Raw genomic sequence first — 15,172 nt, 5'->3', positions numbered from 1 at the left:
ACTCTGAGGACTGTAGTTCCGTGAGGGGGAGTAACAACTCACGGCACCTTTAACAAACTACAGCTCCCAGGATTCTTTGGAGGAAGCCACGATCCTGCTTTAAATGCCTAGTGCAGCTGAGGCCTTGGTAGGCATGGGTTCAGAGTACTGGCAGTAACGGACTTGTATGTGCATTGCCATTTTGTAGACGCCTTTTCAGTCAGCAAGCTAAGATTGTGGGTTTGAAAGCTAGAATTTAACACTGAGGAAAACGACGCTGCAGCCTGCATCTTGCATGGCCTAATTCTGGAGAGAGTTTAGATAGTGAGGGGAAGGAAACCCCTGATCGTTCACCTGGTGTTTCTTCTCCTTCTTTCAGGGTTTATTGCCTCAGATATGACCTCTCGGAATTCCAGCACTCAGTTGTGGCTAATCACCCACTACCATGAGATGGGCTCTTTGTATGACTATCTGCAACTCACGACGCTCGACACAGTGAGCTGCCTGCGGATAGTCTTGTCTATAGCTAGTGGCCTTGCACATTTGCACATAGAGATATTTGGGACCCAAGGGAAACCTGCCATTGCTCACCGAGACTTGAAGAGTAAAAATATCCTGGTTAAGAAAAACGGACAGTGTTGCATAGCAGACCTAGGTGAGTGGTTTTCCCTTCTCCTTCTTTTTTGCATTTTAAATATGCAGTCCTCAAATAACCCGATGCAATTCTTGAGGACCTTTCTTTATTTGGATTTAAGAGTTTATGGGGGGGGGGGGGAATTGTTCTTCATCCACTAGAGGGCGCACATCATTTTTAAGTCTCGCTCCTGTCTGCAGAATCTTGCATACTGTTTTCTGATGTTGTTTGTACAGCCCTGTAAAAGATATCCTTCATACATGGTTTTAGAGACACATGTGTTGGAGTAAATAAAAAATCAGGAGGGGAAGAACCACCAGTGGCATCATGAATGAAGGCTTTTTTCTCTTCAAGACACCAGCTAGAGTATTTGCTACCACTGCCATTGTGTGGTTCTAGGTTTCAGCTTAGAGTCCAGGGCACAACTGTGATTATAGCTTCCTTTGAACCCAGCCTGTTGTCTTTTGGGATAATGTTCTGACTTGTTGGGGTTGATATTTCCCAACACCTCTCAGGTCCAGTTTAACACTGCCACCTACTGCTTAAATTAAAGTGTGGGTTGGCCATTCTGTGGTAGAGGCATCAGGGATTTACAGCACTTCTAAGGCAGAAGCAGGCGAGCCTGTGAACCTGGCTTTTGGATTGTCATGCTCACACTCTTGCCTTGCCCTCCCATACTGCACTGCTCATTAGATGGGAGCAAAACCACCCCAGGTCCATGGGGATTGTGGGTAATAGAAGCATCCGCACTGCAGATCTGCACTGGCACTATCACATGTAGGGCTGAGGATTGGAATGATCATTCTGTGATATTATGGCAGTGGACAAAGCTGCATTGCGACTTTTGAATGAATGTTTTATTATCAAAAAAGAAAATGCAGCATGGAATCTCTTATGTCTCCTATCAGAAGGGCAATCCCCGTATTCACCACATCTAGACAGGACACTTTAAACTATGAATAAGCCAAGGGACCTTATGTGTGATATATTATTTGCACTGCCCAAATGATAGCCTGTCAGTTGGATTACCCTGTCCCATGCAGGATTGTATCTTTCTGAAAACTTTGTATGCATGGATCTTGCAATCCCTTTGAATTTATATGGGGCTGCTTAGTTACTGTATACAGTTGTCCCCTTCAACAAAGATTTAATTGGCATATCTGAGATACAAAGTAAAGATGTTTTCACTTTTAAGTGCTCCATGTTGCCCAGCAATATTTATATTGATGGATGGGCTCATGAAAGGTCTGTTTGTCTGGCCTTTGCTTTACTGTAAACTGTCATTCGTTTTTCGGTGGTGGTTAGTTTACTTACTTAAAATTGCTGCTATTTGAAGGCTGCAGTGTAATATATATCAATTTTAAGCTATTTGGTGGTTGGAGCAGAATGCAAACTGTGTAGAGTAGTTTGCATACTGTATTTTTTTAAGGTGTTTACTTTCTGGTGACCATATGTGTCTGTGGTTTATTTTTGGAAGGTGTTTGATTTGACCCATTTTTACGGTCACAGCTGTCCTTGCGTTAGCCTTCGCTGCACTTTTGGTTCCATCAATTTCCTCAAAAGCTCACCTTGAACCTTGGGAGTTAAGATTTATCCCCCCCCCCCTTATAGCAGATGTGTGAAAAGGATAGTGGCTATGTAGCACTCAGTCTGCTGGACCACAATATATTCCCACCACATAAACGCTAGTCTAGTGGTGTTGTGTTGTCGCTGCTTAGATTTGCTACGACTAGGTGTTGTTGCTTTACAAAGGCCTTCCTAATCTCTTAGAGTAGGTATAGGGGAAAGGGCCATATCCCAGTGCTTACCATGCAGGAGGTCTCATGTTCAAAACCATGACACGATGGCACTTTGTAGCTGAAAAATATATGGCAATGGTAACAGGTGGGCTCCCCTCAAGCTGAAAGACCAACACTGACTTCACAGGTCTTCTGTTTGCAATTACAGGCCTTGCAGTCATGCACTCCCAAAGCACCAATCAGTTGGATGTAGGAAACAACCCCCGTGTGGGTACCAAGCGCTACATGGCGCCAGAAGTCTTAGATGAAACCATCCAAGTGGACTGCTTTGACTCTTACAAACGGGTTGATATCTGGGCATTTGGACTGGTCCTTTGGGAAGTAGCCAGGCGTATGGTGAGCAATGGTGAGTATCTGTTCCTTTCTAGAATTAGTTGCATTAATCCACTGGCCACTAAAGGTGAAAAGCTTCTCTTGTATCTTCCTTAGTAGTAGGTGGTTTCAAGTTTTCTCTCCTGGTATTTGTGCCTTAAATTGCACTGAACTCCTACCTACTTTGCAGGATTCGGGCTGCCGCTTTTCTTGATGTGCCTCTCCCCCCCCCCCCCATATACTATTTCAAATTGGGTGTGTGTGTGTGTGTGTGTGTGTGTGTGTGTGTGAAAGTAGGTACTTTATGAATTCCAAGTCAAATTCCAATGTTCTTTATTACGTTCGCCGCCAACTGCATTAAAAAAAAAGTGAGGTGATATACAGAAACTCATAGATCACAACAGATTTCTCAGCTTATGACAGTGGGTCAAAGCTGTTCAGATTACCCCACTTGCCTTTACAACATCTCTGTTTAAGCATTCATTCATTCAGTTTATATAGCTGAAACGTAAACATGGGACCACACTGAGGCGTACCTTAAATGATCAGGAGGGGGGCAGCAAGTTCTGTAAGGGGAAAAGCTGGTACTCCTCCAGATGTTTTGGACTGTATCTCTCACCAGCCCCAGTCAGTAAACACTTTCCTTGATAATTAACATTTCACTGCTAAAGTTCTAAGTAAGGAAAGGAAATCCCCTTGGGGTTTCATGGAATCCCATGCCTGTGGCAGGGAGAATTCATCCTTACAGCAACATGGCTTAAGGAGGATTGCTTTGCCTTCCTACTGAGGCATGGCCTGACAGCGGAATAATGGAGATGGATTTGCCATGGAGAAGACTCCTCTTTTCTTTTCTTTTTGGTAGCATCAGCTTTTTTTCTTTGCTTTTTTTTGGTAGCATCAGCACTAGTACAGGGTCGGTGGCATTTTAAACATTGTACAATCTCAATTATCTATATGGTATAGGAGTTCTTTGAAGTAAAGCTGTTTAAAAGAACAGTGTACTGAATCCTAAGGCATCTGTAGAAGTGAGAATACATTTTAAGACCAATTGGAGCAGCACCCTATTGGAAAGTTCAAAAGTAGTACGTGGATCATTCTTACATGCTTATTGGCGGACATTTTGTTTTGCGGATGTGTGTAATAAGCTTTCAGTGATCACCTTTCTTAGCTCTTGGAACCCTTGGAGGGTTGTATGGGAGCCACACGCCAGAGGCGATGGCTGTGACTCTTTCTTTGTACTGCTGGGCACATTCCAGCTACAGAAAAGTCAGAGGCCTCGCTACACTTGCACTCACTTGGACCTCTCCATCCTCTATCAAGGCAAGAAAGAGCCATGATCACAGTTCTTTCCAGGGACAAAAGCACTCAAGGACAGCACCGAGCAAATCTTGTGGGTAGAGTGACCTTGGGAAAGGGAATGGCTTGGGTGGAGTTTTGAGGGCTGATCAGAGAGGCTTGGAGGGCTGGATTTGGCCCGCAGGAGTGAGTTTCCTCCCCCTATTTTAAAGTAGCAGCCAAGTATTGTGGAGATGAAAACAGGATCGTTCTCTCCCCTAACAAGAGTTGCTGTTTTTTAAGTGTGTGATAGGTCAGTTTCTCCCCATTTCTTTGGAAATATTACAAGACATGCAGGAATCAGTACAGTTTGTTTCACATTCAGTTGCTTGGTTTCACGTTCCATCCTGTGTCCGTACAAGCGCAGCAGTGGTTTTCCACCCGGATTTTCCTCTGCCAGTCAAAAGAGCAAGCTCCCCAACTCAAGGCAGCCCCATTCGTCATTGAAGATGGTACCTGTTTTCAGCTAGCACTTTCCCTGCTTTTATGGAGAAAGGAGAACAAAGGTATACAGGGCAGCTCATGACATTCAAGAGGTAATGGAAGCCTCAGTGCAGCAAGCCTGGATGAGCTGGGAGGAACACATGGAGAATATGTGGCTGACACAGTACCTGTCGACCCAGGATGGCCATTGCTTATTCTTACATTTATATCCCACCTTTCTTCCATTATGGAACATACATTTGTTTCCCAAGTGGTCTCCTATCCAGACACTGACCAGACTTACATATCTTCAGAAAGGTGGTGACCTTCAGAGCATACACAGACAGCCATACTTTGCTTCCAGAAAAGTAGCCATAGAGTTGATGATGGTCATGCATAGCCAGTCATCATTTTGCATGTTCCTTAATAGCACCTTGGCTTTAAAAGGTTCATTTTGCCCCCACGGAAAGGTGAGTGAGTAGGGATTGAGTGGAACATAGGACAAAATTCACCTGGAAGGTGCTGCCAGAACCTGTTGTGTGAAATGGACAAGGGGGAATTCCACACTGGTATGGGTCCTCCTAGAACCGTTAAATGACCAATCTTCTTTTGTGCCGAACAAAATCAGAGAAACACAGCATCACCTATTGTTCATCTATAGAGAACTCTCAAGTTTCCGAGTGATTTCTCAGAAACATGGTGAAGTTAGGGCAGGCATAGGCAAACTCAGCCCTCCAGATGTTTTGGGACTTCAACTCCCACCATCCCTGACCGCTGGTCATGTTAGCTAGGTATGATGGGAGTTGTAGTCCCAAAACATCTGGAGGGCCGAGTTTGTCTATGCCCAAGTTAGGGTGTGCCTTGGATCCAAATGAATCAAGAACCCCTGAAACAATTTGTGGCATCCTGGAGGTGCGGACATGGAGGAAGTGACAGACAATGATCTACTAAAAGCAAATCCAAACCAGAATTTCCACTATGATTTTGGAACCTTCAGAGGAGGCACTCAGACTGCTGCTGCCTTTTTTCAGTCCAGGGGTCAGCTGCTCTTGTTCCTCCTCACTGTCTAAGCATACCAGGACTAGAATTGAGGATGAGATGAGGGTGCATTTCCTCTCATCTCCTGCAACATAGGTTAGAATTGTTGAGCCTTAAGTTCTCTGTTTATCACTGGTTTTATGGATTATATTTCATTAGTTCAAATACATTTATCTTTAAAAATAATCCATTTTATTCTGGTTGAATAGAAGGAAACTATGGCAGGGTTCATTATGACAGTGTTATGACAGTGTAGATCAGAGGTTATGGTGACTTTCTTCAGTAGGTCTGGTGCCAGAAGCAGCCCCATAGGAGCCTTAAAACTTTGGCTTTGTTAATTGTATTTTTTAAAAACACACACCAAAAAAACACATTGGAGTAAAAGCCAAACAGCTTCTTCTTCTTCTACTGTAATACAGTCAACAAGAAAGTTTAAAATATGCATAGGAATATTCAGTTGTATAAATGCAAGTCTCTGTTAGCGGGGATAGTGAACCCATCTCTGATGGGCCTTATTTGCCTGCCAAGCCACTTCCTTCTTCTTTAGTGATTGTCTTCCATGAACACGGTCTTCACAGTGAGTCCGTAAGTGACTGTGGAGGCCAATTCTGGATCAACACGTCCCTCCACAGTGGGGACATAGGTTTCGAGCATCTTCAAAGCCCATGACACCTTTGGTAAAGGCTATCCTCCAATTGGAGTGTTCGCAGGCCAGTGTTTCCCAATTGCCAGTGTTTATACTACATTTGGGGTGCGGGTGGCGCTGTGGGTTAGACCACAGAGCATAGGATTTGCCGATCAGAAGGTCGGCGGTTTGAATCCCTGCGACGGGGTGAGCTCCCATTGTCTGGTCCCTGCTGCTGCCAACCTAGCAGTTCGAAAGCACATCAAAGTGCAAGTAGATACTTAGTCATGCTGGCCACATGACCCAGAAGCTGTACGCCGGCTCCCTTGGCCAGTAAAGCGAGATGAGCGCTGCAACCCCAGAGTCGGTCACGACTGGACCTAATGGTCAGGGGTCCCTTTACCTTTTATACTACATTTTAAAAGATTTGCCTTAAGAGAGTCTTTAAACCTCTTTTGTTGATCACCAGCATTATGCTTTCCAAGTTCGGAATAGCGTAGTTGCTTTGGAAGATGATAATTAGGCATCTGAACAAAGTGATCAGTCCAACGAAGTTGATGTTGAAGAATAATTGATTCTACACTGTTGAACTTTGCTTCTTCCAGTACACTGGCATTAGTTCACCTGTCTTCCCAAGTGATATATAAAATTTTTCAGAGATTGAATCTTTCGAGGAGTTGGAGATGGTGTTTATAAGTGGTCCATGTTTCACAAGCATACAGTAAGGTGGATAGTACATTAGCTTTGTAAACAAGCATTTTGGTATCCCTATGAATGTCCCAGTCCTCAAACACACTGCACTTCAGTTGGGAGAAAGCTGCACTTGTCAAATTCAGGCATTTTGGCATCAATGTCGGTCCTTGTGGAAAGATAAATGCCCAGGTAGGAGAACTGATTGACACTTTCCAACATTACACCATTTAGTTGGATTTGTGGCGCTGCAGAGGGGTTGTTTTGTGCTTGTTGGTGCAGCACTTTGGTTTTTTGGATGTTGAGCGAAAGGCGAAGCTTTTCATTAGCTTCTGCAAATATATTTAGGATGGTTTGGAGGTCATCCTCTGAGTGTGCACACACTACGTTATCATCAGCATACTGAAGCTCTATGACAGAAGTTATAGTAACCTTACTCTTTGCTTTCAGCCTACTCAGATTAAAGAGCTTTCCATCTGTTCGATGTATGATTTCTACTCCCGTGGGGAGTTTCCCTTCAACAAAGTGTAGGATCATGGTAATGAAAATGATAAATAGAGTTGGGGCAATAACACAACCCTGTTTAACGTCTGATCCCACTGTGACTGGTCCACTTTGAGAGCCGTTGATATCTGCAATTGTTGCTGCCATGTTACTATGGAGGAGCCGAATGATGTTCACAACGTTATCTGGGCAGCCGATTTTCAGAAGGACAGTCCACAGGTCATTATGATTTACAGTGTTGAAGGCCATAGAGAGAGTGATAATTTTGGCATCTCTAAAGTCTGCTGGGATCTCCTCTCTCTTTCCCATATTTTTCGATGACATTGTGAAGTTCTTGTGTAAGTTCAGTTTTGCCCACTTTGAGGTATCCCATCAGATCCGCTGGCTTTGTTGTTTCTCATTTGGTTAATAGCTGTACACAACTCTCCCAGATTTGGAGATACTGCAAGCTCATCTCCAATTTGTTTTTGTGGAATTTGTGAGGGGACCTCAGCAGCTACAGGGGAGTTGTGGTTAAGGAGATGATGGTAATGTTCTTTCCAGCACTGTGCAATAGCTTCTTTATCATTTAGGAGTGTGGTACCATCTGTTGAGTGTAGGAGGCATATGCCATGATTTATTGTCCCATAGATGGTCATTGTGGCTTTAAAGAAACTCTGTAAATCATGAGTGTCTGCTAAATGCTGGATTGCTTGAGCTTTTTTTTATCCTCCAAGTGTTCTTTAGTTCTCTGGTTCTTCTTTGAACCTCATCCTTAGCGCTGGCATAAGTTTTATTCTTATTGGCACACTTTCTATCTCTTTGCCAGATCTGAAAGGCCTTCCTTTTCTTGTCAATAATGCATTCAATCTCACTGTCATTCTCATCAAACCAGTCCTGGTGTTTCTTGGTTTAGTATCCAATAGTTTGTTCGCAGGCTGCAATAATGGATGTTCTGAGCTTGGTCCACTGTTCCTCAAAGCAGATAGATTGTCCTTAAGAGTCATTTGGAAGCAATCCCACTTAATAGGATCTTGAAGGGTTTGAGTGTTCATTTTGTGCCTTGGTTTCCTTCCTTGAAGCCTGCATCGAGGTATAATCTTGATAATCATTGTGGAACATATTAATCAGTGATCTGTCCAGCAGTCGTCAGCACTCGTACTAGCAAAATCAGGCATATTTTCACATCTTTGCAAAGGGGTACCTTTTCTCCCTTTGGTAAAATACCACTGCTAGGTCTTTCTGATCAGGAGAAAGGAAGGACAGCTGCAGATTAGTTTAGATGCCAGCATGAATGCACAAGAATGGGATAAATGTGTGGCCAGTCCAAGTAAAAATAAATACGTAAGGATTTGTATGAGCTAAATTAAATGCAGAAATAATTTATGAACATCACCGCTAGGCTTTTAAGAGATTACCTTCTAGATTTCTACAATTTTCTATCAGAAGTGTTGCAACCCAGATAGATTGGTGGGATATTATTATTATTATTATTATTATTATTATTATTATTATTATTATTTAAACAAGTCACAACCAGGAAGAGAGCTTCCCTTGGCCGAGGATTCAGCATACATAGGTGAACTTAAGGGCCAAGGGAAGTTGGTGAAAAGGAGAGAAAAACGCCATGAACCTTGCGCCTTAGTGCAGCTGGCAGCTGAATATGAGTGTTGGCATAGATACATGTGGCCTCACTGACCTGGCAGAAACGTGACTCATGTTGTATGTGCACTGCAGTGCTGGGTGGAGTTGCTGGTGGAGACACCAGGGGTCACCACCAGCTCTTGCCAGCTCCCTACTCTTGGGGATTTTATTTACATGTGTTGCCTATCCTATCCTGTGGACTTGTCAAAAATGATAGACGAGCCGTTGTCCCCAAAGGACTCTTCAGTAAGGCAGTAGATACAAAAGGCTGGCAAAGGAGGAGGCATTTAGAAGGAATTAATGCAGACTTGGTTAACCGTAAAAGAAAATTTCTATGCATTAGTGTCAAGTGTATTTACAACAGCATCTGATGTTACGGGTGTGAAGGTCATTTTGTTGTCTTGGTGGGCAAGAACATCATTAACCTGTTCAGGGAAGTTTTTAATGTTTGATGTTTTTAATATTTGATGTTTTATTGTGTTTTTAATATTCTGTTGGGAACTGTGCAGATTGACTGGGGCAACTCGGCCAGACGGGTAGCATATAAATCATCATATTAATCAGCATTCCTTCTACTACTTTTTCTGATTCTCAGGTACAGTGGTACCTCGCAAGACGAACGCCTCGCAAGACGGAAAACCCGCTAGACGAAAGGGTTTTCCGTTTTGGAGGCGCTTCGCAAAACGAATTTCCCTATGGGCTTGCTTCGCAAGACGACAGCCCATAGGGAAATCTCCGGGACAGCGGGGAAGCGCAGCGCGTCTTCCCCGCTGTCCTCGGACCTCCTCCGAAGCCTGGCGGCGGGGCGGGGACACCTTCTCTCGCTGCCGCCGGGCTTCGGAACGATGCCCCGATGCCGGGCGGCGGGGCGGGAACCTCTCACCCCGCCGCCCGGCATCAGAACGAGGTCCTGGACCTCTTCTGAAGGCAGGCGGGGGCAAAAGTCTTTGTCCCCCCTGCCTGCCTTCCCAGGGGCTTTTAAATCGCCCCGGACAGCGGAGAAGTCCTCCGCTGTCCCGGGCGATTTTAAAATGCCGCCCGCCAGCATTTTAAGATTGCCCCGGACAGCGGAGACGTCCTCCGCTGTCCCGGGGTTTTTTAAAATGCTGGGGGTGGGAAGAAAGGCCCTTGTCCCCCCCCCCAGCCTTCAGAAGAGGTCGGGGGACAGACTGTCCCCGGACCTGGTCTGAAGGCGGTTTCCCTAGGAACGCATTAATTGATTTTCAATGCATTCCTATGGGAAACCGTGCATCGCAAGACGAAAAACTCGCAAGACGAAGAGACTTGCGGAACGAATTAATTTCGTCTTGCGAGGCACCACTGTAGTACCTTGTGAGTCTAGATTTGCCAGATGTCCGGGTTTTATTGGGAAATTCCCCAGATACGAATGAATGTTCTTTCAGTGGCAAAAACTTTCAGGATCAAGTTATAAACAGACAAAAGCAATCCTAACACATGCACAAATCGTTATCATTGCTGAACTGTGTAAACAAATAGTTGTCAATATAGAGTATATAATGAGTCATTAAGCTTTGAAAGGCAATGACATAAATGATCCGATGTGCTAATTTATTCTCTGTTGTTACTGATTTTTTCCCCTTCTAGTAAATCTCAATCCTGTCCTTTCTTTCAAAGGATTCCAGGAAGCAAATAAACAAAATAGTATTTTTTTTTTAAATGTATGCCTGTCTGTCTGACTGTCTGTCTGCATGTCTAGCCTGTTTTCTTAAATGTAGATGGAGCAAAATATCACTCAAAGGGACGTTTCTGAACATTTCTGAATTCCTTCCTGGATTATTCTTGCCAAGTTTCCCCCCCCTCTTTCCTTAATAGTATGAGATACAATGACTTGCTCATTGTTCAAAATGACTAAGGTGCTTTTAAAATGGAATACTGTAGGTAGGCATTTTATTTTTGTTTCCCAAGTAGCATCCAAGATACCCTGGTTTAATTTTATGGTTAAATCACACAGTGCAAAATAAATCTCGTATTTGCTGCCAGCATACCAATGAAACTCATCTTGATACTTGGAAGATGGTTTTAAACAGGTTTTTAGGGAGCCTGATGCCTGGCATAGAATTGGGGTTCATTCTATTGTTTTCTGAATGACTGCCCCATCCCATTCTGATTTTCCACAGGCCCTGTGTTGTCTAGTGTGGATTTAGAAGCATATGTGTACTGTCCTGGAATCTTGAGTTCTTCTGTTCTTTCTCCCCCCACCTCCCCTCTGTCTCCAGATTATTTACCAAGACTCTGCAGCCTTGTTTGTGACTGTATTTGCCTTCTGTACATATGTTTTTCTTTGCAGAGTAAGGAACTGCATTCTAACCCACAGGGAGAACTGGCTGATTAATGTCTTGATTGTATTGTGCTATTAGAAATTCGTTTCATAATATCGGTGAGATGTCACAAGGACTTAGCTTTGGCTAAGGCTCCATGCTATGTAATAATGCACTGAACTTTGTCTCGCTAATGAAGATTCTGAAACGTATCGATGCAACTACAGGATCTATGTTGTGTTTTGGCCGTAGGTATTGTCGAAGACTACAAACCTCCATTTTATGACGTAGTGCCTAATGACCCCAGCTTTGAAGACATGAGAAAAGTGGTCTGTGTGGATCAGCAGAGGCCAAACATTCCCAACAGATGGTTTTCAGATCCTGTAAGTGCCCAGCCCATCACATCCTGCCATATTTCTTATAGATCATCTTTTAAAAAACAAAACGACCTCTGCTATTGTGTTCCTAAACCTTGGGGATCCATATGGGATTGGGCTACAACTCCCATCATCTCCAGCCAGCTTAGCCAGAGGTCAGGCATGATGGCAGTTGTAGTCCAGTAACATCTAAGGACTCAAGGCTGAAGAACATTTGTGTGTTCCTAAAAGGCAATGTATGTGCCCTTAAGAATGGGTTTACTCTTAAGGGACAAGGCTTAAGGGACATGGGGTGCATGGTCACAGAAATTAATCCAGCTATTATTTTTCTCAGGGTGGGGTGGGGGCTAACTATGTAACAGTGATGCCAAATCATTAAGCTTCAATCACTATAGAAGGGGGTGGGGAAACCTTTTTGGCCTTGTAGGTGATGTTTGACAGGTGTGTGGGAGTGCTCATCTGCCGCTCAGACAATGTCAGTATGACACAAGACTTGACAGGTGGGCTGTCCCGTCTACTGCTCAAAGCTTTGCCTCCCCTCTCCCCTTCCCTGCTACAGCAGTGGCAGGGGAATGAAGGAGCAAAGATTCCCCTTTCTTTCACCTCCTTTCGCCCCTTTCTTTGACTGCGCACACCTGTTTCCTGAGCAGAATTTAACCCCTGTTTGTCATGAGTAGGGGGTTGAGCAGGCATAGGCAAACCCCGACCCTCCAGGTGCTTGGGACTACAATTCCCATCATCCGTAGCTAACAGGACCAGTGGTCAGGGATGATGGGAATTGTAGTCCCAAACATCTGGAGGGCCGGAGTTTGCCTATGCCCTGGGGTTGAGTCTTGCTGCCTTGCCTGTAAGAGCCTCTTTCCTGCTGGGAACAGGCATTTCCAGCCATGCAAGATTAATCATGCCCTTTAGCCCATCAGCTGACATCATCAGTGATGTCACCTGGTTGGTGGGTGTGGTTTGCAGAAAACTGCTTTGCATGTTTATTTGGACCCCTTGGCAGGCCAAGAATGACCCAGGACTGGTTGTTCCCCACCTTTGGACTACAGTTTGGTGTGGTGTCTGAAATGATCTTATATAGATTCTTGAAGTCTACTGAGATTTGCATGGACAGTGTTTCAAAACTTGATCTGATCTGAACACCCATCTACCTTTCCTTTTCAGACGTTAACTTCCCTTGCCAAGTTGATGAAAGAATGCTGGTACCACAACCCATCAGCCAGATTAACAGCGCTGCGTATTAAAAAGACTTTGACCAAAATCGACAATTCCTTAGATAAGCTCAAAGCTGACTGTTGATAACCAACACCTGATGCTGACAGGACATCATGGCTTGTGTCCAGCATGGAAGAGTGTCTTGATGAACTCTAGGATCCGGCCACAAGTGGCTTCAAACAGAGGCAGAGTTGTTTACCTAACCAGCCATTGAAAAGGAAATAGACCCATGTGAGCCTTAATCGGTGACTGTCCGTGGTATTTTACAAATGGCCAATCTGTAAAGACTTAATGCTGAATCTATGGTGGCCTATGGAAGGAAGGAAGGAAAGAAGAGAAGTCCTAAGACAAAACTGGGGCATTAAAACCATGGCTTTTTTTTTTTTTATTTCATAAAAAGAAAGAAAAAGGAAAGTGTCTCCTTTTCTCGCTCCCAAGTGGAAGTGGTCAATTCGAATCAGCAATATTGCCTGCGCTTCTCTTTATTGCACTAGGGATTCCTTGCATTCCTTACTTGCACTGTTACGGTTTAATTTGAAAGACATGACTTGCCAAAAATATGATTGGCCCTGTACTCATTGATATTTTTTTTTTTTAATAATAATAATAATGGGAAATCCAATTTGGGAAATTGAACTTGTAACTGACTCTTTTTATTATTATTTTAAAGCTGCATTTTACATATGTGTACCGTTTACAATAATGCTGGACGCTAGGAATTATTGTTTATATGGAAACTGCGAACTTTTATTTATTATTAGTGCACTTAACAGTTTTAAAATACTGAGGAAAGTGCGAATAGTTAAAAGCTTATTTTTATGTGGCTTCTATCATTTATTTCTTACAGACGTATTTTTTTTGGGGGGGGGAGGTTTAACACGGTATAACCTGAAATGGTCCTTCTCCCTGCCCCCCCCTCGTATTATCAGTTATACACTTTAATCACCTTTTTTAAAGTGCTTCACATTTTATATGCGTGTGGTCTGTAACATATATTTTTCAGTTCAAAATAAGCGGAACATTTATATATAAATATTATATAGATGCAGGTTTTGGTGTCCTCGGGTGTCTTCCCGTGTAAAAGTTGGGGTGTCTAGGCGACGTTTCGACGAGGTCTCACTCGTCATCTTCAGGCTGGTGCTTTCGGCTTCTTGTTACTGGAACAGAGCAGGATCTCAGTGTTTGAGTTCCTATAAATACTGTTGAGGAGGTGTGGCCTCTAATGTTCTTGGGCAGAGAGGAAGTTCCCAGGCTAGTGTGCCTTTTCTTCTTTTGTTTCTTAATTACTTGAGGGATATCTTGAGTGATTTCTTGAGTTGTATCCTGAGTACCACTTAGGTGGGTCATTAGGTGTGGATTAGTTGCTAAAGCCTTTGTGTCTTGACCTCTTGAACTTTGTGAAGAGTTTTTCTGGGAAGATGGTTGTACTGCATTTTGTTGTGCTCTGGCTTGGCTTCGTGTATAGGGGCGAGCTGTGGTTTTCTGGTCTGTGCCAGCCAGATCTGTGTAGGGATTGCAGGGGGGTGCAGCATCCGGAGGTGCCACCATGGTTTGGCTACTGGATGGTATCTGTAATTCATCTGTGGAGAGGGTCTGGGTTTGGGTCTGGTGTGGTTGATTGGTGATGGCGTTCTGTGTGCCTCTGGCTCTGGTGTCAGTTTTTGTGGGGAGGGCTAATTTCCAGATGTCTGGCAAGCGGGATGTGTCGTCACGCTTGTTCATGTTGTGAGGGTGTTTCTCTATCTCGATGGCTTCCATGATTATTCTCTTGTGGTGATGTTCCATGTTAAAGAGCAATTTGGAATCTGCAAAATTAATTTCGTGTCCTGTTTCTTTCATGTGTTGGAAAAGAGAGGAAGTTTTTTCTTCTTTTTTGACGGCATTCTTGTGTTCTGCGATACGTGCATTTATTCGTCTGTTAGTTTGTCCAATGTACGTGGCTGGGCAGACTTTGCAGGGTATTTCATAGACCCCTTGGTTTTCCAACTGGATTTTATCCTTGGGGTTTCTGAGGATATTGGCTATTTTTTGGTTGGTGCAAAAGGCTGTTTTGATATTGTGTTTATGGAGGATTTTGCTAATTTTATCTGTAGTGCCCTTGATATAAGGAAGGAGGGCCATGCCATTGTTTTCTTCTGTGTCTTGGTTTTTGGGGGGTGTTTCTTTTTGGATTAGCTTCGTAACCCTGTTTTGCTGGTATCCATTGGCAATTAACACATTTGAGAGATTCTGTAACTCAGTTGTCAAGTGGTTTTTGTCAGCCAGGCGTTTGGTTCTGGAGATGAGAGTCTTGGCTACGGAGTTTATTTGTGCAGGGTGGTGGTGTGATTGTGCATGTA

General features: G+C 43.8%; 1 protein-coding gene across 2 annotated transcripts in view; it reads left to right on the top strand.

The window, feature by feature from the left end:
• Window positions 1-13,427, top strand: part of ACVR1 (activin A receptor type 1) — a 73,198-nt gene extending 59,771 nt beyond the window's left edge. For both annotated transcript variants that reach the window (XM_077936351.1, XM_077936360.1), the window contains exons 7-10: window positions 359-634; window positions 2,561-2,758; window positions 11,494-11,624; window positions 12,783-13,427. In XM_077936351.1, the coding sequence (XP_077792477.1) occupies window positions 359-634; window positions 2,561-2,758; window positions 11,494-11,624; window positions 12,783-12,917 (740 nt within the window). In that variant the 3' untranslated portion in view covers window positions 12,918-13,427. The remainder of the gene's footprint in view (window positions 1-358; window positions 635-2,560; window positions 2,759-11,493; window positions 11,625-12,782) is intronic.
• The last annotated feature ends 1,745 nt before the right edge of the window (window positions 13,428-15,172 follow it).

The sequence above is a fragment of the Podarcis muralis genome, chromosome 1 (genome assembly GCF_964188315.1).
Source record: "Podarcis muralis chromosome 1, rPodMur119.hap1.1, whole genome shotgun sequence".
Taxonomy (NCBI): domain Eukaryota; kingdom Metazoa; phylum Chordata; class Lepidosauria; order Squamata; family Lacertidae; genus Podarcis; species Podarcis muralis.
Note: the sequence above shows the minus strand (reverse complement) of the source record. Positions and strands in the feature narration are given on the sequence as shown.